Source organism: Labrus mixtus, chromosome 8 (genome assembly GCF_963584025.1).
Source record: "Labrus mixtus chromosome 8, fLabMix1.1, whole genome shotgun sequence".
NCBI classification, from domain to species: Eukaryota; Metazoa; Chordata; class Actinopteri; order Labriformes; family Labridae; genus Labrus; species Labrus mixtus.
In genome coordinates this window covers 16,593,243-16,617,298 of record NC_083619.1, presented here as the reverse complement: position 1 = coordinate 16,617,298, position 24,056 = coordinate 16,593,243, and the positions used below count along the sequence as shown (strand labels likewise).

At 40.6% G+C, this 24,056-nt stretch overlaps 1 protein-coding gene across 5 annotated transcripts in view; it reads left to right on the top strand.

Moving 5' to 3' along the window:
- LOC132979165 (dipeptidyl aminopeptidase-like protein 6) overlaps positions 1-24,056 on the top strand; it is a 75,287-nt gene that overhangs the window by 4,841 nt on the left and 46,390 nt on the right. The window contains exon 1 of one of the 5 annotated variants that reach the window (XM_061044726.1): positions 3,606-3,680. The exons of 2 other annotated variants lie outside the window; for them this stretch is intronic. In XM_061044726.1, coding sequence (XP_060900709.1) covers positions 3,621-3,680 — 60 coding nt within the window. In that variant the 5' untranslated portion in view covers positions 3,606-3,620. Of the gene's footprint in view, positions 1-3,605; positions 3,681-10,000; positions 10,782-22,539; positions 22,675-24,056 lie in introns of those variants that run through there. 2 more of the 5 variants (XM_061044725.1, XM_061044730.1) reach the window with 2 other exon arrangements.

Here is a 24,056-nt window from a genome sequence, read left to right as displayed (position 1 = left end):
ATATGATGTAGCCTCTTGGTTTCCAGAAGTGCTGTAGAGCTGCATTCCTTTTCTTAGGTTATTGTACTGTTAGCAATGCAAAGATATATTTTACAGAAGCCCTTGACAGAAAATAATGCCACTTTTTACTTTATATATTACCTCACTAAACCTCTTCCTAATTAGGTCATTGCTTAATCACGACACCTTTTCAATCCAGCACGTGTTCTTTCATAAATTCATGTTCCATTTACAGTTAAATTGAGAAGCGGGCAGGTGATGTCAGGGGGCGTGGCTATACTATGAGAGACAAGTCTCGGGCTCTTCTTATCAAACCTGTCACCCAAATAAGATCACTTATAGTTCCAATAAACCCAAGATGGTAAAAGCTTGGGCTGCTCGATTTTCTCAAAATTGAGATTATTTTGATTGATATCGAGATCACGATTATTAAACATCAATTCTACATCACATTGATTTATCGAACTAAAACACTCTTAACACTTTAACAATCTGAACCCTAAAAACAAGCATTCCAGGAAAATAAAAAGATTTGAAAAATAATACATGAATGATAAATTAAAAAAACAACAACTATGCATTGTGGTAGTGGTGATGAACTCTTGAGGTCAAGATATCACAACAAACACTTTGAAATATTTAACACACATGGCAAAACCTGTGGACAAAACAAACGCTACAGCACTATAATTGTTTAATCTCGATTATCTTGTTTTCATTATTGTGGGGAGCCACAAGTGTAATTGAAATTTGATTAATTGCCCAGCCCGAGTAAAAGCCCAAATATCTAATTTCAGTTGACTAGTTTCAAAATGGTAGTTCTTAACATTGACATTATGGTGGCTACGTCTTCTTAGGAAAAGTCAATTGGTTCAGACCTTAGTTCTGAAAATGAGCAAAGCCTTATGTTTGTAGCAGCGTTCAAAAATTGCTATTACCAAGAAAAAAGTACAAGAACAAGCTCCGTGATGTGATTTGCACCTTGCATTGCAAGTCGAGCTGTTTCTTATTTACCAGCCTTATTTATTGATCAGTTTATGATTTATCAATTCAATTCAGTGAGTGTAGACACCAGTAAGGTAGAGATGCCAAGACCTTAAGTGATGATTTCATTATCCCTCCAGGATCTGACAATAAATCCAGCCTTCTCTCTGGATCCGCAGAGCCATATGTGCTAAGGCATTTGCCCTGAACAAGTTGCTATGTGTGATTTAAAAGGAGCAAAATGAACACTGTCATTGCAACAAATTCATTTGAGAGAATATATACAAGGTTTTTGTTCTTGACAGTAGCTTTTAAAATGCTTTAATTGGGGCTCAAATGTTGTAAAATCAGCAGAAAGACAGATAGAAGAAATTAGTAATTGAATGTAAGTGGTGCTGTGTGGTCAAAGTATACATCTACAGAAGATCGAGTTGCACATTGTTAATCTTCTGTCAGTATGATAAAAAAAAACCTCCCATCACCTCTGTGCTTTACAGCGATAACAGCCCGACCTTTCCCTCTAATTGCAATCAAAGTGACTTACTGTGTGCCAGCCATGTTCATAATCACACGAGTGTATGTCATGGCTGTAATTGTGCCAAAAAATGTACCGTGGAGGAAGACCAATCAGGGGCCCGTTTAAAGGACGCTGGGGAAATGTCACGGCACTGAATCAGCTTGTTAACAACTACAGCTATAGCTACAACCGCCATGTCGTGTGTTAACTGAAAGGATATTATTATTCAGTGGTACAGTCACCAGAGCAATTATTTTCTCAGATGAAACGCTATCTCCCACGGTGTGCATGCAAATATAAACTTTAGCTTGTTTCCCTCCTCGATGTCGAGTCTTCTTAACATGAAAAAACCTCTGGCTTTTCTCTTTTGTTCCTGTGCTTTTCATTTAAAATGATACAGTCTTATTCTCCGTGCTAAAGGTCTCCACCTATAACAAATTGCAGCTCTTTATCTTCTACTACTGCCATCGTAGGTTTGTCCTCCCTGCACAAATCACACATGTTAAATATGAGCCAGAGCCTGGCAGTCATTGGAGATAAACTGCTGCCACTGCAGGGGGAAGACTCCGGCTCTAAACGGGTCCATGAGTCACGGTCAAAGAGAGACTCTGCTGACTTTAAATCTGAGTATTTATGAAGTGCCGTGAAACTTCAAACTAGTTCCTGCCACAGGGTATAAAACACACCGCTGTCCGTGAAATAAGAACATAGGCTTCCTAACTTTTATTCTCTTTACTGATGAATAATTGGCAAGGTCATATTAAAATAGTGCACATTTCGCTCATGAATGTTAAATTACATTGCTGTGAAGTGTAAAACTTGAGGCTCTCTTCAGCAACCTGATTTTCTCTTTAATGACCTTGCACCGCGTACGTCTTCGATGTTCACTGTGCCTCGGGATTCTGGTCTCACAAACAGGAAAAAAAACACTAGAAGACAGCATCAATACGAGTCATGATTCAACCCCTGTGTCCATATCTGACCGGGGATTGACTGTGTGTGGTGTTGTGACTCTGAGCTCTCAGTTCACTATTTTATTTAAGGGTGAGTGTGTGTGTGTGTGTGTGTGTGTGTGGGGGGTTATGCTTTTTCAAGGATTTCTGGCCTCCAGCTTTTGTCAAATCTACTTGAGCAGATTAGATTAAGAAAAGGAGATGACAGTTTGGGTTTTCATTGAGAAATATGACTTCTTCTTCTTCTTCTCTTTTGAAATCAGTGTCATTCCTTCTCCTCCCATGAGCCTTTGCTTCTCTGTGCTTTTGGTTGAATAAGTTGACTACTCTGTCTCAGCCCTGGGTTTCAGTGCACGAGGTACAAACACTACATAAATAAAGCAGCGTGGCTTGTGCCAGGCTTCTGTCCTGTTAGTGTGTGTGTGTGTGTGTGTGTGTGTGTGTGTGTGTGTGTGTGTGTGTGTGTGTGTGTGTGTGTGTGTGTGTGTGTGTGTGACGGTGGTGGGGTTGCATTTTATGAGGTGGAGGACAGGCAGCATAAATATCACTTGCGCTTCATCACAACCCTGCTGCAAAGACGACTGAATTGATCCATTTCTTGGTAATATGTGCACACACTCAGATTGGAAACACACACACACATACACACACACACACACACACACACACACAACACACATGGAGGGAAAATGCCTATCAGGCAGTATAAGCACTGATGTGTTGAGAAACAATTGGTGTTTATTGTCTCTACATACAATATGTTAGTGTGGCTAATTTACTTCCACCTTTCAACTCTCCACCTTAGATAAGTCTTTTAGAGAGTTTTTGAGTGAGTGTGACGGAGTCTGGGAAGGAGAATGAGGAGATGTACCCTCCTCTCCTCCTCCTATCCCACCTCCTTATCCCCCCCCCCCCCCCCCCCCCCCCCCCCACTCCCCTGTGGAGGCGAAGCCAGTGTCCGTGTGATTGATTCACCTGCGAGAAAAGAGGGAGGAGATCTGGTCGGGGATCCTGGACCCCTGGGTCATCCTCTCCCTTAGCTTTAGGGGAGGGAGGGGGGAAGGAGGAGAAGAGGGTGGGTATAGGGGGGGACTTCTCAGATACCTCCAGCAGCCCCAACTTCACAGCGCATAGGTGTGAGAACAAGGCGAGTGGCACTTTTCAGCATGTCTGTCCTGATAGCCACCCAGCTGAAGATAGACACCAGCAGCACTCCTTTCAGAAGGGTAAGTGTGTGTGTGTGTGTGTGTGTGTGTGTGTGTGTGTGTGTGTTAGCATGCACGGCAGGCTTTGGGAGGAGAATGTGTGTGTTTATGGGTAATTCGTTTGCTCCTGACAGAAGAGGCTGCTGGCTGCTTTTGATAGAAACTGCACAGGCAGGCAGGCAGGGAAGGGAGCGGCGCGGGTCCCGACGACCCCTCTGAGGATCCTGATGGACATTCCTGCTTTAATTTCAAGAGCTGAGAGCTGACTCCTGGAGAACGGCTGACTTTTCTACACATGCTGTGGAGAATTTTGAGTGCCTCATTGTTATTCTTTGTTGCCTCCTATTGACTTCTGTGGGAGCCAGCCATCGTAGGGGAAAGTTGGATACAAGTATGTTTGTATTGATGTGTGGGAGATTTGGATTTTTTTCGAGGATTTGCTTACATTTCTTGTTCTGAATTTGAACGCTGTATTTTCTTTGTTCAAATCAAAATGATTCCAATGGCTTTGAGGTCAGCGGTTTTCTCTGCATTCCTCTAAACACCGACTTAATGCTGCCCTCATACTGGCATGCAAATGGACTTCAGGAAGGATTAATTAGGAGCAGAAGTTTGGGAGAACTTTTGTTGTTCTCCCAAGCAGCTAGAGGATTAGAATTTAAGAACAGAGGCAATCTGAAGTGTCTTGTTTTTAGACATCGTTGTTATCAGTGCTTCTTGTTTTATAGTGTGTTGGTCTTTGTTGTTTCAAGCAACATACCTACATAAAAACAGATAGATAAATAAATGGCTCTGCTGAGGCTCTAGCTTTAGATCAGCTAACACAGATAATTTGACTCACTGGTTGATATGGTCGTAGAAATGCTGATTTATATTGAGGGGTATAAAAAAATAAAGGTCCTTAGAGGTGTTTTGGCACATTTTGTAACACTAAAAAATCATGCACCCATGAGCAAGATAAGGTGATTTCGGTAAATTCTCCTTCCTAACATTATTGCAGCCCTTTTTCAACCCTTACCCCGCTGCACACACTTTCCACACACACACACACACACACACACACAAACACACATGTGACAATAAATTCTTAGTGACACACTCTGTTGTCTTGTTTCTTCACCCCTATCTCTCTCCCCCTTCCTCTTACTCCTCCTCCTCCTCGTCATCCTCTTGAACTGTTGCCTGCAGCTCCCCTCCTCAGACGTGGCCACAGTCTCTTCCACCACATCAGCCAGCATTAAACTCCATTTCCTTACCAACTTATCTGCTACCATTTCAATTTGTGCTCGCTGCACAGCTTTTCCCCTTCATCCGTAATGTAGTGGAAGACTCAGCACTTATTCTCTGAGGAGGATAATGATATGCCAGCTCCGACAGAGCAACATGCTCAGCTGGTTTCAGGGCTGGAGAGCAGTTAACAAAGTTGAATTTTACACACGGCTCAGTGAGAAATGAGCTTAGGAGAAGTCAGAAATGAGCACTTACTAGAATATTTACCATAATTTAAATATGTTTGTGATTTTCTTAAATTTATGCATGGATTTTGTAATCTACACCAGACTCAGACTATATTTGTACTGCTTATGTAACCAGGTGAATATGAAGTGTACATAATTCAGAGAGCACTTCAGTGTTTTGTGAAGGATTTCCTTTTTTGAGCAAGGGGCCACATTTGTAATTTAGTTTTTATAATGGAATTTAAAGTTTTGACATGGCCTAAAATGAGCCAAGTGTTGAAATGTATAGTGAAAGAGTATGATTCAGTGATAAGGAATCTATTCCTCTGTTCGGCCTTCAGTGCAGCATAATAACATTTTCATTAACACTGAAGGCCAAGATGTTTCTGCTAGGGTTAGACAGATATTGGTTTTTCAGGGCCAATACCAATTCATGAGACTGATGACCGATATTTGGAGCCGATATTCATTAACAGTATAAATGTAAATCTTCTGCAACACAAGACTTAACCCTAACCCTAATTCATTTTTTCAGCGATCTGTAAAATAAAATAGCGATACACATAATCGGCAAAATGCTGAATATCGTTCCCAAATAATCAGTTCACTCCTAGTTTCTACCGTGGTAATGGTCAATGTCAATATCCAGACATGTTCAATATAACACTGGGATCCTGATGAGAAGAGTCAAATGACACACACACACACAAACATGCGTAACTTTCTTCACCCTGACTTCTGTTCCATTGAGATTACATTCATTCTGGTTAATTAAATAAGTAAGCCAACGTGAGTGCATTCAAACTAAAAATGTTAGACCTTTATTAAAATAGACATTTGTAGTGAGAAAAACAAGTTCTTTTTACTGTTTATTCAGAATCAGAATCAGCTTTATTGGCCAGGTATGCTTGCACATACAAGGAATCTAACTTTGGAGAACTGTGCTCTCTTTGTACAAAGGTATAAGATTTCATCAATACACACAAAAATAAACACAAAATAAGCAAATATTAATATGTACAAGACTAAAGTAGTGCAAAAGATGCTGAAGTAACATGGTAATAATGTAATTGTGTTACAGGTGGGTTAATTCACATGAGGTTCCAGGGTTATTCCACAAGTCAGACAGGTCTGACGCTGAGTGACAGCCTGGGGGAAGAAACTGTTCTAACTGTTCTTTTACTTCTGTTATTACTGCAAGTCTTGTTACCAGAGTTCCCATAATTTTAGGGTCCAAAAGGGGAGTATAGGGTAGCCATGAGTCATGTAGTAAGCTGTGGGCTACGGTTGTAAGACATGTTTATTAGCCTAGAATTGTTTACATTTTCAAATGACCAACACTCAAAGGTCTCGAATAAGTATTATCAGTCCTTGTTTGCGATGTGTCTATGTACTTACAGACCGCTTTCACTGGATTTCTGTGAAACTACAGAAAATGAAAAATGTTCTGGAGGGCCAAGTAACATCTTTTTATCTGTGATTTCTAAATATCATTATAGAAATATTTCTACAACACTAGAGATAATATAACTTTGTAAATAGTATGTCACACAAAATATGCTGTCTGTGAGTTCAGATGTGTCTTAGTCAGAACTCAGAGAGATGTGGAAATGTGTGCGCTGCAAAGTGTTTTAAAATGTTACTCCGCCACCTTGAGATGTTTATAAGAGCCCTTCTTTTTCTTTTACTTCCATCCAGCTGTTATTTGAAAATGCACCTGTTCCTTTTACTGTGTGCAGTATCTTTGTCTAAAATCTTTTCCCTTTCGCTATATAGTTTGAAATCAAATGGACAGATTTGATGTTGTAATACAAATTTGTTCGTGTGAGGAGATTTCAGTTGGTTGATGAAAAGATTGAAGATGACTCTTTGTGACCTACAAAAGCAAACAAGATCTTGAGCAACAAGACTGATTATTTCTTTTTAATAATTTGTATTCTTTGTAACCACTGCAGCTGGGTAGGTGTCAGACCAAGTGATTTATACTATGCTGCAGAAACAGCCTTTGTTTACATTTTGCACAGCAGAGATTCACAGTCAGAGATATGACTGATAAAAAATGCAGGAGACGATTTGGTTGCCAGAAAACACAACTTACACAATGTACAGGACTATATCATCGAAGAGATAAGAGAAGCAGCTTTGTCCACGGGGGTCACCGAAATCAAAGCAAACGATTCATTTAAATCATTGTGAATGAAGAAAAAAAAAAACCTGTAATGTGTCCAGTCCAGATCAGAACAGGCATGTAATCCAGTACGAGCAGTGGGATGTTAAAAAAACTTAATGCTGCAGTCGGCTCAGCTCAGCATCGAGGGAAATCATTAGAGTTCTGCTAATGCCAAATGGAAAATGGTGCAAAATGATGTGATTATAGTGGGGTTTAAGTAAATCCATTCTATTACATGCATGTAGAGAGGCTCAGTAATTTCCTTATTCAGCTGAGCAATGTTCAGAGGAAATGAGATATTACTGCGCTCCCACCACTCATTGACTGATTGATCTGTCTGCTCTTCCACCCAATTAATTTGTGTCTTTTAGTTTAGTTGCACAGGATGCTGGACAAAACAAGTCAGCCTGTGGCGGTGCTACAGTTAATGCAAACGCTTTAACATGTGCATACAGCGAGTCCATAACGTGTCTAATATGACAGCTACGTTTGCTTCTACTCACAAACCTCGAACACTATACGTTAAACAGGTTTCATGAAGCGAAAATAGAAAAAGACACAATAGAGAGTCTAATTCATTATTTATATACCACTTTACAATATTTATTCGCCATGCTGGACTACAGTTTGTTGAACGCTTACTGTGTTTGTTTAAAAGGTTTGCAAGGTTCCAGTTCAGTCTGGAATTTAACAGTTTTTATTTGATTTTGCCTGCAACATTCCTGCAGTGTTCCAGCTTTAAGTGGAGCATCCAAGCACTAGGATTTAGGAAGATGGACTTAAAAAGTGAAATGAGTTTTCGTTGCACACAATTACTCGTCATTTGCTGGTAAATTCTGTGGTTACTTTTGTGTATTCACTGGATCCAAAAGTAATGTCAGGAAGCCATTCAGTCATTCAGATGAGAATACATCTGTTACAAACTTGGAATGTAATGACATTGTCACACATCACACCTGAAGTGTCTCAAAACCGCCTCCAACAGCCACATTAGCTACCCGCAGAGATATTAGGTATGCTGCAGCTATCAGCATCATTATAGCCGTTATTACAAGCCTCTCCAAATGCTTCCCTCCCAAAACGCAGAGCTCGACTGCGGTGATGTGTGAGAGAGGAGTCGCCTCCAGTCAGCGGCTGTATCTGCGAGGAGGCGATAGGGAGGCTCAAGCTGAGCCCAGGCTCCCCCTCTGCACAGTCCTGAGGGGAGTGTTAGAGCAGCCAGCCGCTTCACAATAGCTCCCCAACAAGGTGAGGGAGATTGGAAGACATCTATCAGAGAGGGCCGGGACAAATGTCAAAAGGCTCGGACCTATTTCCCCTGTGTGCAAACCCTGGAAAGGCATTTATGAACTGGAGAAACAAATGATGACAGGGACCTAGGCGAGCCAGTGTGCAAGAGGAAGCCCAAAACATAAATCTCTGTACAGCAATTAAAATGCATCTAAAAGCACCAAAAACAAGCTGTTGATTTATGAATCATGCTTCAAGTCAAAGGAAAATTGATTCAGAAGAGAAGAGAAAAGGGAAGGAAAGTTTAATTAGGCACAGGCAGTAATGTCCTATGTCGTTGTTGTTTTTTGAATGGACGTCCAATCCTTTTTCAAATCAATATTCTGTACTCCTGATACAGCTCCTATTATAGAGGTTACATTCATAATTCAAGCCATGAATCAACGAGCCTGCAGCACTTTTATCAGAGCTGGAGATGACTCACCATAAAAAGAAATTAATTGAAAGTTGCTCTTTGTTCAAAGGCTGTATGTAGAATATATTCATTTGGAGTCAGTCAGCCTTGAGTACTCCTTGCGAACGATAACAAAATGTGCTTGATTTGACTCAATGGAAGATGCAAAACATTCAGCACTGTTGTGAGCCTGGCTTTAGTGCTGCTTTGAAGATGACCTATTTCCCAGACATGCAGCTCGGCCCGGGTGGAGCTGTAGTTTGAGCTGTCACAGAGAGAGTCAGAGGGGTGTTCGGCCGGGGCATTCATGACGGGAGGGAAGAAGATTTGAACACTTTGACTCAAGAGCTCTTCCCCATCACCTCCACCGTATATAAGCCAATATTCTGCATTTGCCAAAAGCCATGTGTTGCTTTGGCCTCTGTGAGCATTTCAAGCATGAAATTGTTCTCAATGTAGTGCAGATGAGCTGAATAACACTTGTTGATGGGGACTGAGTGGAAATGTATGATGGGGGGGGGGGGGGGGGGGGGGGGGGGGGATTGAATAAATTAAAGAGAGGTAGAGACACTTTCAGGGTGTGAATTATTACTGTCAGATGGGGGGGTGGTCCTTATTCATTTTTAAGACTTTTCGGCATGTGGCCATATATATTTATTCTTCTTTTAGGAAAAAATAAAGAATGTGAATTTGTTTTAATTTCGACTGACGTTTTTGCAATATTTAATTTATTTGTTCAAGCTGAATTTTCTACCAAATCCAGAATATTTGTTAACACCTGACATAGATCTCCTTAGAGGTGTTTGTTCAGCCTGCCCTTATCCAATGCGCCACAGAGAGGCACCCGAGCTCCGTCCCGGGACCACATCCAATCATTTTGGAGGTAAATTTAGTGACCCCGTTCATGAAATCATCAATGAATATTTAATAATAGATCTTAAATGGATATTATTTCAGTGTGTGTATGTGCAGTGCTTGTGCGTAAAACAGCTTCCAATCAAGAGTATCAGCTACAGTAAAAGCTGCTCTCAGTGCTGGTCACTTCTCATGCAGAGCGCGTCTGGTGGGAGAACCGCCGAGCTGCCTGCGTCCTTCACACTCTCCATGCGCGAGGACAGTCGTCCAATAAAAAGCCCGAAAGTGTCGGAACACTGTCGCCTGCTCTTTTATTTTGTGGACAATCGGTCGGAGTCCGGTGGGGACGGGATATCTGATCGGAGAGTCGGAGCCTTCCTCGTGCCATCACGCCGTAAGGAGGCAACAGACGAGAGGGGAGACAGCGTGGTTTGAATACAGATGAGAGCAACTATTGACACCTTCAGCCCACCAGTCTGCTGTGAGCGCGGACAAAGCTGAAAGAACGTGGCTGCCAAATACCCAGCTTTACATCTACTATCCGTAGACGCCTGTTAAACAGCTGAGTCTTTTCTTATCTTTTTTTTTTTTTTTTTTTTTTACTCCATCCCGGAGGTGGCTGCCAGCTATCGGTTCGTCTGAAAGCGCACAGAAAACCAATACATCTGCCCCCCCGGAAGAAAAAAAAAAACACGGAATCAGGCGAGACCCGGGAGCGTCTCTGACATGCTGTAAGTTCTTGTTATCTGGACTGGACCTGTATTATGGCTTCGCTGTATCAGAGATTCACCGGGAAGATCAATACCACCAATTCGTTCCCACACCCACCTGAGGCCAGCCACCTTCTCGGCGGACAGGTTGCAGACGAGGAAAACGCAGCGAAGAGTCCTCAGCAGGTCGGGGATGGAAGACCTCACGTGCAGTACCGCAAAAAATGCGCGAAGGAGGACGAAGATGTAAGATTAATACTTTATTTGCCTTAACGTAATCCTCTTAAGGAGAAACCTCCACTTGTGTAGTTTAACTTGTTCCCATTCATCAAGACAAACATGACTACATATACATATTCTGTACATACAAAGACATAGGCCTGAAGATGATGGCGCTTTTTTTTTTTTTTGGTTTCACATCTAGAGGGTGATATAGAAAAGTTAAACAAATCTTTCGTTTCATCCAGCAGCTGCACTTTTGCTTGATTTAAAAAAAAAAAAAATTGTGTTTGGTCTGACTGAAATGTTTTTCTTGAATCACCCAAGACACAGCCGGTCCCTTTTGTCAAATATAAAATCCAAGGTGATGAATTTGATGGATAAAGGTTTTCCGCATCATTGACAGGTGTCTAATAGGTGAAGATGGCGTGAAAATCATTACTGTCTGATGTGACTCTCTAGTCCTCTGTCTGTGAGCTCCTCTGGTTCTGTCCATGGTGCTGAAATGGCAAAAAAAGCAGAACAAGGTTTGGTTAACCGATTGTTACCAACCACAGATAAAGTTTGAGATGGAGAAGCTTTGATTTAAAGAATTTAGTCAAAGGAGAAGTTTTCCACGGATATTTGGGCCATCTCATGCAATTTCCAAAACCGTCTTCAAGACAAAACAACAACGTCAGCAGCCTCTAATTGTTTTTCAGAGCTTCTATTGAAGCAGGAAGTAGGAGATCTGTACATAACATAGATTGTTTTTTTTTAATTCACTTGACATTAATGGTGGCTTTTGCATGGTTTTGACCATTGAGCAAGTTGTTGTAGTTACACTGCACTTCATTTGCAATATTTTTTCCAAAGTTTGCCTTCGATATTTTACTATACAGTTTTTTTCTGAGAAAACACACAATGATAAATGCAGAATAGGAGACATAACATGAAATAAAGGTGAAAAAAACAAACCTTTTGTACAACTCTACTCCAGTACACACTGCTCTATTCTCCAAACCTTTTCAATCTTCTTACTTTGTAAAGGTGGATTTGGGGTTTTTCTGTTTTTTGCTTATTTTCATTTCATTCTCCAAGGACCTTACAAACTGATAACATTGAATATCCGACCTAAAACCCACAAAAAATAGCAAACTCTTTGCATAAGTCTGTTGTTTGTAGCCTGTGTACTTGTAGACTTCCTGCTTCCCTGAAGCCTGTGTTGCTTGTTTGCAGATGACTCTGTGATAAACCTACAGCAAACAGAACTATACTTGACTGGCCTCTTTATCTTTAAATAGCTGCCATGTTCCTCTGAATTATTGATGTCTGTCACATCAGGAATCGAGTGATAAGGTTGGCAACAGGCTGACGCTGCTCAGCATGTCAACAATGACACTGTGTCTTGACACAGAAACAGGACAGTTCTTAGATCTGACCACATTTCCCTCGCTTTGATTTTATTTCCTCAGATGCTTGGATGCTGTTTTTAGCTATTAAACCTTGGGATTGCATTTAAGAGTGCGACCAGGGGCCTTTATTGTGCTTCTGGATTTCCAACATATTTATTAGCTGTGCTCTGTTAACCTTGAGCTCACCTTTAGTCCCAATGCCCCCCTGATTCGTGCTAGAGCATGAAATTGCCTTTATCCCCAGGAGATGGGGAGACCAAATCAAGAAGCGCTATTTCAAGCCCCTACCTCATTCTGCAGTAAAACTCTGAATGCCTCATTGTTGTTTCCATTACTTTGCAGAGAGAAAGAGCGAAAATTGATTTGAAAATGTCAAAAGATTTATTAGGATATCTTGTTTTTTACCTGCTCTGTTATCACCTTGCTTCAAAAACTATTTTGTTCCAGAGGCTGCTGTTTTTTTTTTCTTTGACAGAGCTGGTTTAAAATATCACAATAATTCGATTTTTTGTAAACAACAATTTAATGTGTTTACTGCAGCATTCTTCTAAGCTCCTGAGCTCCAGAAAATGCATGCATTGCATCTTTGTTTGCAGAATGTGCCTGTGTGTGTTTCTAATAATGTGTTTGCGTGTGTGTGTGTGTGTGTGTGCGCGGGCGCCATGGGATTGATTAATAGCTACTTTGTGGGTTGTGTGTAAGCATCAGTATTTTGTGGTGGAGTTGGAGTCATCTAGGGAGATGCCAGCCATGGTTCTCTCCCTCCTTACTTGACTTTTCTGCAAAAAGAAACCCACAAGATCTTAATTAATAGTTGTTTTGTTTCAAGGTGAAGTTTGTGATATTCCACTGCAGAATGAAGCCAGAGACACAACTTTTGACATTTCCTTCATGTAAAGAGACCAGCAAAGGAATTGTAAACATTCCTCTCTGTAGTATAGCCTCTCGTTGTGATAATGAAAGATTACACGTGAATGTACAGGGGTCACAGAGGACAGATTCATAACCAGAAATTATTCATGCAGGTTTTCTTGGAACTGTACACCCGAGGGCTCACATCTTCTTTTGGAAGTTCTCCCTGAGATGGTTTGACTTCATTTTGTAATTAAGGTTTAATTTTGCTAGATTATTCAACACACAAAGACCATTATGCAACACGAGGAAACAAGGTTACAGGAAATTGATGAAAACAGATGAAAGAAGAAATCTGTGCACGTTGATTGCAATACAATTAGTGAAACTGATAACTGCAAAAATACAACTTAAGGGAATGGCACGTTTTAACAGCAAATAAGTGGAAAGGTTTTCTTTGAAGCTCCTTTTTCAATCATTTTAAATAAGTCTCAGAGCTCCCCAAAACACATCTCTGATGTTTCTTGTTATAAATCCACTCTGATCCTGTATTTTATCGTGCCTCTAAACCCCATAATTTCAGCTTTTCTCAAAACAGGCTGTTTCTGTGTCTGTAGCTTTAAATGCAAATGAGCTGTGTCTGGCCACGCTCCTTTGGAAGAGGATGTGGTTCGGGCTTTCACGTACCATGCCCTATTGTTTACGGTGGAAAGGCGGACTCAGAAGGCAAAACAAACATCTAGTGTCACTCACCTGGGGGGAGGGGTTACTGCTCTTTGTGATGTCACAATGGGAAAAGATGGACTTTTTTTTCATTTTGGGGTTTGTAGACAGGGAAAGGACACAGATTAGTGTTAGAACATGGTAAAGTGTATTTTACATAATATGGGACCTTTAAATTGCATTCCCTTATTTTTTAAATAGCTAAAGCTGCCAAAGACAGTATCTGTCTGACTCTTCTATTTATAGACAACAATCCTTAAAGCTAAAAATAGTTTGACTGTTGTCCAGTCAAACGTCTTCATCTCAAAGTGAAGTCCTATTTTTGGACTCCTCTCTTTTGGATCAGTTGATCAGAACAGTCTCTGCTAAAGGATATTGTTCTCTAAGAGTTTTAGAAGTTATTACCCGTCCCTGTCCTTATTGGTCGAAATATTTTGTTCATTATAATTGTGTCATATAACAGGTTCCTGCCTCAAGCTATATCTCTAAACACCTGTGCACTCATTTCATCTACTGGCTGGTATCACGCGTACATTGATATGTTTAAACTTTAAAATAATATCTGATCTTTAGACCGTAGAAATGTATAATATATGATCAAATGTGATATATAGTGATTCTGTAATTGAGAGTATGAATTAATGTTACAATATGATTATTATAGTCATGAGTTCAAAGCTCTTCTCCCACACGCTGGGTTACAACAACTCGTGGGTTGTTGTAACCCAGCTTTTTGATGACTTACCTGGTTTCTTACATATATATGATGAAATAGCCTGTTTAATAATGGCTTTTTACTTTTTCAGAAGAATGCCTTGGGTTTTTCTGTCTTTTTGAATGTTTGTGTTGCCCACCAAAGAGCGCCTTCACCATACTTTGTTTGAATTTATGAGCACTCCAGACTTTCTTTTTCTTCTTTTTTGCTTCAACATAGAAGTTTGTTCTCCTCCCATGCAGCATTTGTGATCAAGAAACTGTGATCAAATGTTTTATTTTAATAAATGGAGGTATAAATAAATATGACAGCCAATAATAAGCCTGCACATTTATAGGCTTTATCTTTTTATTCGCACTCGAGTCCTCCTCCCTCCCTGTATGAATCATGGGCACTTGATTATAATTTCAATAACTTCAATTGTGAACATAGGAATATCAACAATATGAAAAACAAAGAGGCTAATTAACAAAGGGGTTAATAAAACCCAAAAGGAATCAAACAAACATGATTATATGTATGTAAGGCAGATCAAACCCCATATCTAGACTGAGTTCTATAACTTAATCAAAGGGTCTATATTGAGCGATCTCTTGCTCATTTGGTTTGAGAGTTCTATCGATAATGTCTAATAGTAAGAAAACAAAATTATTGTTAAATCACAGGCTTTCAGATTTGAGATTTAAAGAACACTACATAAACCTTTTGCCAGTAATATAACTTTGAGCAGTTTTTTTCTGCTTAGAATTGACTCAGGCTGGTTGCAGAGATGACGTTTTAGAACATCAAGGTCACTCAGTGAGGAGTGATCACTAAGAGCAATAAGCCCTCGGATTTCTCTATGGAGATTTCTGGGATGTTTTTATCACACAACCGTTGTGTCTCAGGGTATGTTCTTATCTAGTTAAATGCAGTCGTAAATCCTTAAAAGCTTCATTACACCTGCATGCTGTCACCTTTAAATTAATTTGCTTTAGCTGAGGTATATTCCCCGTTCCACATAATTTTATTATCTTGTTTTGGATGGTATGAAATCGTAGCTGAAAGGGAATGAATCATAAATCAGCACACACACTCTGCCTGTCCTCATTTGCTCTTAGCTTTGCCTTCTTCTTAGAGATACTCCACATCTGAGTAAGACAGTTTGGCCCCGTTCCCAAGTCTTAGTTTAGCTCTGTGCTTCCTTTGAGGTCCGGAGCTCAGATAAATCAGCCAGACGGAGCTCAACGAGAGCAGCACAGATAAAAGAGAGAGAGTGGAGAGAGATGTGATAAGCTCTCCTCGTTATCTCTGCGACGGGCTCGCTGTGAGTTTCAGCTGATGACTGCTAACTGAAGGCTGCCACTGGCTTGTTACCTGCTGCTCTCATTGAGAACGCTGACATGATCCCCTAGCATACACAAAAAGTTATGTTCCGGGACAATTTCATACTTTAATCAGAGGAAGATGATAAGAAGATGATGGGAAATGAGGGGAAATAAAACATGGATGTAGTCTCAGTGGCGTCACCTATTGGATTCAGAAGTGGTAGTTGCCATATTGGACTTGCTGACTCCAACCAATTTCTAGCTTATCAAGAAGTGAGCAAAGTGTTGGAGCTGAGGCGGGCTGAATGTCTATCTTGGTTGCTGAAACCGGCCCATAGGTCGTCTAGCTCATCATCTTGTTAGTAATGATGATTAACATGAACAAAGCTGACAATTAAAAGTGAAGCCTACATGAAGCTCTTTATGGCAAACAGCTAAAACACCCCCCCTGTCAGTTAAATCAGCCAGACCTCTTATTATGCCTAATTATTAAAAGTCTTGACCTTGTTATTATTAAAACAGATGAGCTATAAAGACGTTGTCCCCTTATAGTTATAAAAGTAAAGAAATGAACAACAGAGACCAAAAACGTTGTTCTCAAGTGGAAACTCCATGACCTGCCGTTTCTGCATTCCCACATTGGCTTCATTTTTCAACATTGAAGGTTATTGCTTGGGAATGAAATGCAACAAAAGCCAAATACCAACGTTTTGGAGTAAATAGTTGAATTTTAAACCCTGCAATTTAAAAAAAAATAATTTGAACTCTCAGCTATCGGTTATTGCTTCAGGCGTGTTTGTAATTGAGATGTTGTGGTCATGTTGTGGAAATATGCTGTTACACAAAGACGGTTGTTTTTTTAGTCAGAAATATTGATTCTAGCAGCTTTAAGGTCTAGTATCATGAATCTCAAAAACGAAAATAATTAAGATTTAGATTGAAAATGCAATGGTGTTTATTGTAAGAGAGTAGTTACAAAGTGCTACACACAATGTAAATCAAGCCACAGATAACAAGCTTAAGAGAAGGGCAAAAAAAAGGTAAACCATGAACACACCAGATAAAATTCTCTCAAAGCAGCATGTAGGAAAGGCCACACGAGGCAGCCACGTTATTGCTCCTCCCCTCAGCAGGAGCTCGCAACTGTGTTGCCATGGCTGCAAAGGTGGAGGGTGAGGCTGTGTGCTCGCTGGTGGCTCTGACTCCCGTGATGACGCAGCTCTCCAATTGCACAACGAGCGTCCACTTCTTGTGCCATGATGGGCTTCATCATTACAGGCATGATAGCTTTTTCACCCCTTTCTTTCTAAAAATCCCCACCCTGCTTCAGTGCTGACAGACTTTTCCATATTGACCCGTGTTTTTCTTTATGCTCCTCTGTTCCCAAAGGGCATCTCAACAGGTCAATCCATCCCTGTTGAGCACCTCAACACTCTGCAGACACGCGATCGATCATCTCTCGCCACACTGCCCATCCCCCATCCTCCTCCCCTGCAGACCTGTCAACATCATGTCAGCAGGCTGCTCTCCCTCCTCCTCCTCTCCATGATTTACTGTATTATTACACAAGCTGACAGCGAGTATTAGTCAGTGTTTGACTAAAGGAATCATTATTACTCCCTGATGAGACGAGGATCCTGCAGACTGCTTGATGCTGAGCTTCAGTCTTTAGTGGCAGATGTGACAAACACATCATCTTCTCTCATTTAGCCTCCAGGCACACACTTTGATTAAAGTTTAATTCATATGCTGCTAACATTTCACAGATATTTTCATTCTAACTGTAGCTCTAATCTGAGCAGGCAAAATTTAGCTGATTAAACATTCATGCCGTAAAAAAATGACACCCCTTTTGTTCGATTTCAATTATTTTTCTATTCTTCTTGATGTAAGTCACACTATATCCCCTCCCTGCTTTCCAAATTAGATTATCAGTTCACTCCACGGATGAAACTCCACTTTATAGATGTCCTTTTCTTAAATTCATGTGCCTGAGTGCTAAATATATCTGTCTTTCAACCTAGATCGTTCCAGTTTCTGCCTCTCCCTGTGTTCATGTATGTGTTTTTTTATTTATAACTTCTGGCTTTCTTTCCAGAGTTTTTCTTTGAGGATTAGCTTTATTAAATGCATGCTTGATAATCAGTAGATGTACGTTTTGTAGGGGGAGGGAGGGGGGGTAAAGCGCTACTTTAAGTTTACTGTTCGTGGAAATTTCAGCGTTTTATTGGCCTATACATAAGTCAATGACTTTTGTTAAGGCACTGGCAGAGGCCTGCAGCTTTCCCTGCACTTAGCTTGCTTCACCACTAGAGACTGTTGTGTTCTAGTCTATTCAAACTGTATACAGTACAAACCAACAGCAGGTTGGTACAGCAGGTGAGCTCAGGCTTTTGCTCTGATAAAAACCGACTTAGGATATTTTCCACCATGCACCATCAGTGCCAATGAAGGCAGAAATCCTCCTTGTGCCCCAAAACAAACAAACAAAACCTCATGTTACCATGGTTTCTTCACAGCCTCTGTCACTATAACCAACCAGCTGCCACCGCTAAGAGAGCCTCATCAACATCCAAGAAGAGAAACGTAATGTCAGCCCTCATTAGGACTGGAAAGGTTATAAAGTCACCTCGCATAGATGCAACAGAGGCCTTTCCCTGGAAGAGAAAGTCAAAGAATCATTGCTGGCAATGCGTAATTGCAAAATTTGAATCGAAAGGAGGAAAATGTCAAATGTAAGATGTCAAGAAGTGTGTAGTCAAAACAGAGGATGGATTTCAGTCCTTCCCTTGTCACCAAAAGTGAGACTTCCTTCTTGGTTACTATGCAGTAACGCTTTTTGTTTTCCTCATCATGAGGGAAAGAGTCCAAACTAGGTTATTAAAAATGAAGACGACATTTTCAGCAAGTGAAGGATGTTTCTCCAATATCGTTTCTGTCAGAAAGGATTAGAGCAGCAGAGCGGAGCTGCTGTTTCTCCCGGGCCCTCCACACCAACTCTGTTTCAGTCCTGAGACCAGGCGGCAGTAATCTGTGGTGTCACACAGGCAGTCCCTCTTATCGACCACGTCATGATACAACATTGTAACACACCTGGGAGAACCCACATGGATATCCTTTATCTGGTAGGAACACACATGCAAACATACAGTTTTAAAAGAAAGGCAGCGCTGCAAAGTCATCGGGGTCAGATGATAGTGCAGTAAATCCTCAAGGATAAAAAAAAAGAAGCTACAAGAAACTCTAGCTTTCTTTTTTGTCGCAGCAGTGTCACTGCACTGAAGAACATTTTAACTCATCTTTTACAAGTGTTAAAATTTCTGTCCTGATATAATGCCTGTACATAAATATCAAATCATCCTTGAGACTGAGATCTGACAGCATTTTTTGTCTTTACAGCAACACCATTAACCTCACTGGTTCCGACAGATAGTGGCGCTTTAAAAAATATCACATTACATCATAATACACAGATATTTAAAAGGAATTATTTCACATTATGCGCTCCTAAGCTTGTAGAGTTTGATGAGAATATTTGGTAACCAGTCTCTTGACTTTCAATTAAAGATGAAGCCACAGCCTGCAGTAGGTTAGCTGAGTGAACACGCGGCCTTGAAGCATTTAAAAACAGTTTGCCTGCTTCCGTCCACAGAAAACACAATCCACCAATGGCAAAATCTCTCAAATTTTCCAATTTTATTCGTAAGCTGAACCCCAATTTTTCTGCCTTTTGCTAGACTAATTACCAAACTGCTCTTTTTAAGGCTGATTTTTATGACTCTAGAGAGAGATTGTTAATATTGTGTATGTCATTTATAAGATCCTGGCTATGAAGTCTTTTTCAAAAGATTAGTTAAGAATGGTTAGAATGCTGTTGCTACGGTTGTTGCTGTAAAGTTCAAGCTTAATGTAACTTATGTTAGCTAGGTTTAGGGTTAGCATAGGTGCAGTTGATGCACTAAAGTTAAAGTTTTATGTCTTTAGTTAGGGTAATGCCACTGTTGTAAAGTTAAAGTTTTTTTGAACTTATAATAGCTAGATTGAGGGTTACGGAATTACAGTAAAGATAAAGTTTTGTGTCTTTATCCAGGTTAATTTTGTGTTGTAAAGTTAAAGTTTTATTTAACTTATGATAGCTAGGTTAGGGGTTAGCGTAGGTGCAGTTGCTTCAGTAAAGTTGTTTTATGTCTTTAGCCAGGCTATTGTTGCTGTTGTGAAGTTAAAGTTTTCTATAACGAACATTCGCTGGGTTGAGAGTTAGCGTGCTGTTGCTGCAGTTGTTGTTATAGAGAAGCGAGTACGGTCTCCTAGAGCCCGTACACCACCTCTAAACTTGAAACTCTCCTGGTACTATGGCTTGCATAGAAATGTACAAAGTTTGGCTAAATTGAGGGTGAGCTATAAGTCCTAGTACAACGGTCACTATTCTAAATCCAACCCACTTTGCATACAGAGCAGAGCAGTTTGACAGACAACGGTTCCTTTTCAACTCGTACAGATTTGACAGCCCGTGGATGAAGAGGAGAAATTGTAATGTTAAAAAAAACAGCCATTTTGAATGTAGTTTGTGTGATTATTTAAAATGTCTGTATGACAGAAGTTCTTTAGGGCCAGTTTACTCTCAGGGTGATGCCTGGACATAGCGGGCGTTCCTCCTGCCTCCAGGCTCTGGCTTAGTCTTCTGATGAATAACGCATGAGAGAGGTTTTCATGTTGCATCCTCCCCACATCTTTTGGTTTATTTAAGCCTTGCAAGGAGCAACAGGAGGAAAAAAAAAGTTTTGTCCCTCCAGCCATGAAGGTGAGTTTGTAGCTTGTTACTCGTCTTAGAAAACTCAGCATGAAGGCTGGAGTCGGACCCAGCATGGAGAATCATCTCTGAAATGTGTTGTGTGAGTGTGCATATCTGTAAACTTCTTGTGTACAGGAACATGTCATTATCCCTGTGGTGAGTTTTTCCCTTCAAGGCACTTTCTATATCGTAAAGTTTTTCCTACATCTTCATCTCCAGTCAATATTTATTCCTCTAAGTCAGGAGTCCCAGAGCTCAGGGGATGGGGAGAGAAGATTGCTTTTCCCTGAGCTGAGAGCAGAGCGTTGACTTCTGAGATGATGTTCGGTGTGGTGGAGCTCACATGGAGCAGAACAGAGATGGGGCTGATAATGATTGTTTGGTGTAGTGGAGGGGGAGAGCGCTGTTGAGTGAGTTGCTCTCCTAGAGCTGGCAGCCTGTCACATCGTACCCCACCAAAGACAGGGAAGCCGAGATGCAGTGATTGATGTTCCTCCGCTCACCAGATAGGCTGTGGCTTCATGGGAATAAGGAGACTTTTATTGCTGAATGTGTTTAGAAAGATATCTCGCTGCTCTGACATTATGTGTTGAGACAAACGCACCTTATCAGTTTCCCAGAGAAAGCTGTGACTGTCTTTCTGTCAGTCTGTCTGACTGTCTGTTAGCTGGATATTTTTTACCTTTACTTCAGTGATGTTATTTGCTGAATAGAACTGATTCTGAATAATGTTTTATATGATTTTAGCCTCCAGAAATCCCTTGTTATATGTGAACAATTATCAGATACATGGTTTTCCTTTTACAATGGGTTTTTTTGGAGGACAGAGATAGCTTTGATCAATTATTTTACACATTTTCATATCATTGTCACCTCATTAAATGTATATGGGTAGTAACTGATGGAAGGAAGATGCCTTACCCCAAATGAAAATGATTTTGAAGCAAACAGTGACATGCATGCACCATATGTTCATCATGCAGACGTGACACATATGAGAAACATGCTGATAAGAAACCATTTTGATGGAAATTATGAGACTGAATGGAAGTGCAGTCGGGGGCTTTAGAACCGAAACAATGCGCTGAAAGATGCTAAAACGCTCTTTCAATCCAATAGGAACTGCAGAGTCGTTCAACAATTATCAGTTGGTTTCATAATAGAAATAATTTAATCCACATTACATGAAGGGAAAAATAATGTGTGTATACTGTATATCAATGTCTGTAATGCCAGTCTAAGAAGTGTGTGACTTTTCTTTAGTTAACAGAAAGCTTTTTTTTTTTTTTGCCTTTATTACTTTTTAATCATTTATGGGAGAATAATCTAGCAGCTGCCTTCCAGGCACAGGTAGGATATGTGCTGTGACACGTCACAGGTATGAGCTGTACTGGGTCACACTCTTTTGTCCCTCTGGCCTCTTGAGACTGCGTCAGCCTGTAGCTGTAAGAGTAGCAGCTCTTGTCGTTCCAGAGAGGTTGAATTGTAAATCAAATTGCTCCACGGAGTAAAGTAGAGGGGAGACAGGATAAAAAACCCTGGGTAAAAAGCACCATAAAGAAGCCCTGCACTGTGTGTGGTGTGTAATGCTGATCTCTGCTGAATGGCAAGCTCCAGCTAATGGCCCAGGTAAGTGGTTCAGTGCTGATTGTTGTGAAGGGCACGAGGGCTTCAGCTTTATCCCTCCTCCTTGCTTTCTTCTACGGGTCGTATTTCAGAGATTAGCGTCGACGATCAGCGACTGTAGGACTCACTGTTCTTTTCTGATTCTCCCTCGGGGATCTGATGTGACCTCCTCTTGAGTGACAGCTGAAGTATCTGGTTCCTGTTGGCATCTGTGGGTCTCCTAATCATCGTGGTCTTCTCTTAAGGAAGCAGGACAGTGTTTCAGTTTGACACACACACACACACACCCACGTGGGCATCCACTTTAACGTAATGTGTGGAACTTAGTGATGAGATGCTGACTGTGGGATTATTCCCACTGAGAGCTGCTGTGTCTTCCTTATGACTATAGGTCATTATTCAAGCATCTCTCTCCGCGTTCACATCACTCTTCTCTCACAGTTTCCAAGGCTGACACTCTGTATGTACGATGAAAACACGCAAGTTGTCCCGGGTGGAGCGACTATGGAGGGTGAGTGCTGAAAATGACACATGTATCTTGTTTTTGTAGTTGTTGATGTCATGGGAGTCTTCTACCATCTTTCTACTCTGTAATTATGCTTTTAATCATTCTGTTACTGAGAACTTGAAGGACACTTTCAATAGCTATTACAAGCTGTTTCCATACTTGAGTGTCAGAGCCGTTTATATATTTATTTTAATTTCAGACTGTCAGATGATATAATGAGCACTTAAGATGAGGACCAATGTTGTGAAAAGCTGTCAGAGTTTGCTAAAGAATCATTGTCATTATGTCTAAAAACTTGTCAGTTTTTCAATGAAACTACCAGGCTGTCTTTGGGAACATGCTGAAGGGCAATTTTGTATTATAAGCATAATTAAGACATTACTAAGAAGCCCTTTATATAAAGCCGTTTAGAGTGTTACAGATCTGTAGTTATTTCAGATTTTTTCTTGCTTCTTTGTCCTGCATCTGCCCCCTTAACCGTGTCTTTTAATGAAACATAAAATGTTATTTTCCTGAATATTTGACTTGTCTGCTGCAGTGAGATGTAAAATCCAAAACCAGACACACGGGATCCAGTATGGAAACACCTTAATGCACTTTCCTTGCAGGCTTTTATTGTGGTTAAGCAAAGACTGCTGTATAATGCACAAAGTGCTTCCCTAGTCCCATCTTGCATTATCAGCTTTTTTCCCCCCCTTTTTTTTTACAACAATACATATTTAATATGAACCCCTTAGACAAAGTTGGATCTCAACAGTGTATTGATTAGTTTGGAACAAATTGCAGTGATATGAGAAAACTTTATCACATCTAAATAATTAAGTTCAAGTGTTTAAGTTCAAGACACTCTGATTTTTGTCTCCAAATACACTTTCAAAATTCAATTAAGAAACACTCATAGAAACAGCATAATGCTGTATTTGTGCATTAAATTTGGTGCTTCTGATTGAACATTTGTCTAAGAAAGTGATCATCAGCGTTCATTATTTTTCGAATTTAAGTCCTTCCTCTCCCCTTTGTAGCAACCATAGACTGTAAATCAAAGTGGACACAGCCTGAGTGATGTCACTCATTGGTTACTGAAAGGGGCTTTGGAAGCCTGTCGATGGTGTTTGCCATGCTGGAAATGCCGTCTCAACCCAACTTTCATTCAACCTAACGACGATTCTTAATCCTCCTTACAACCCAAGGGGCAACCTCCGGTCTCGAAACATGAAGCCAATGCGGAAGTACAAAAAACTGCAGTTCCTCGAGGTTCCGCTTGAGGCTGGCTGCAGAAGCGCCGGAAGTGCCATAAGCCCACAGCCAAAAAAGCCCGTTTTTACCAAAGGAATTAACATGTTTACAGCCTGGTTCAAAAAACGAGATATATCTGATAAGTTGAC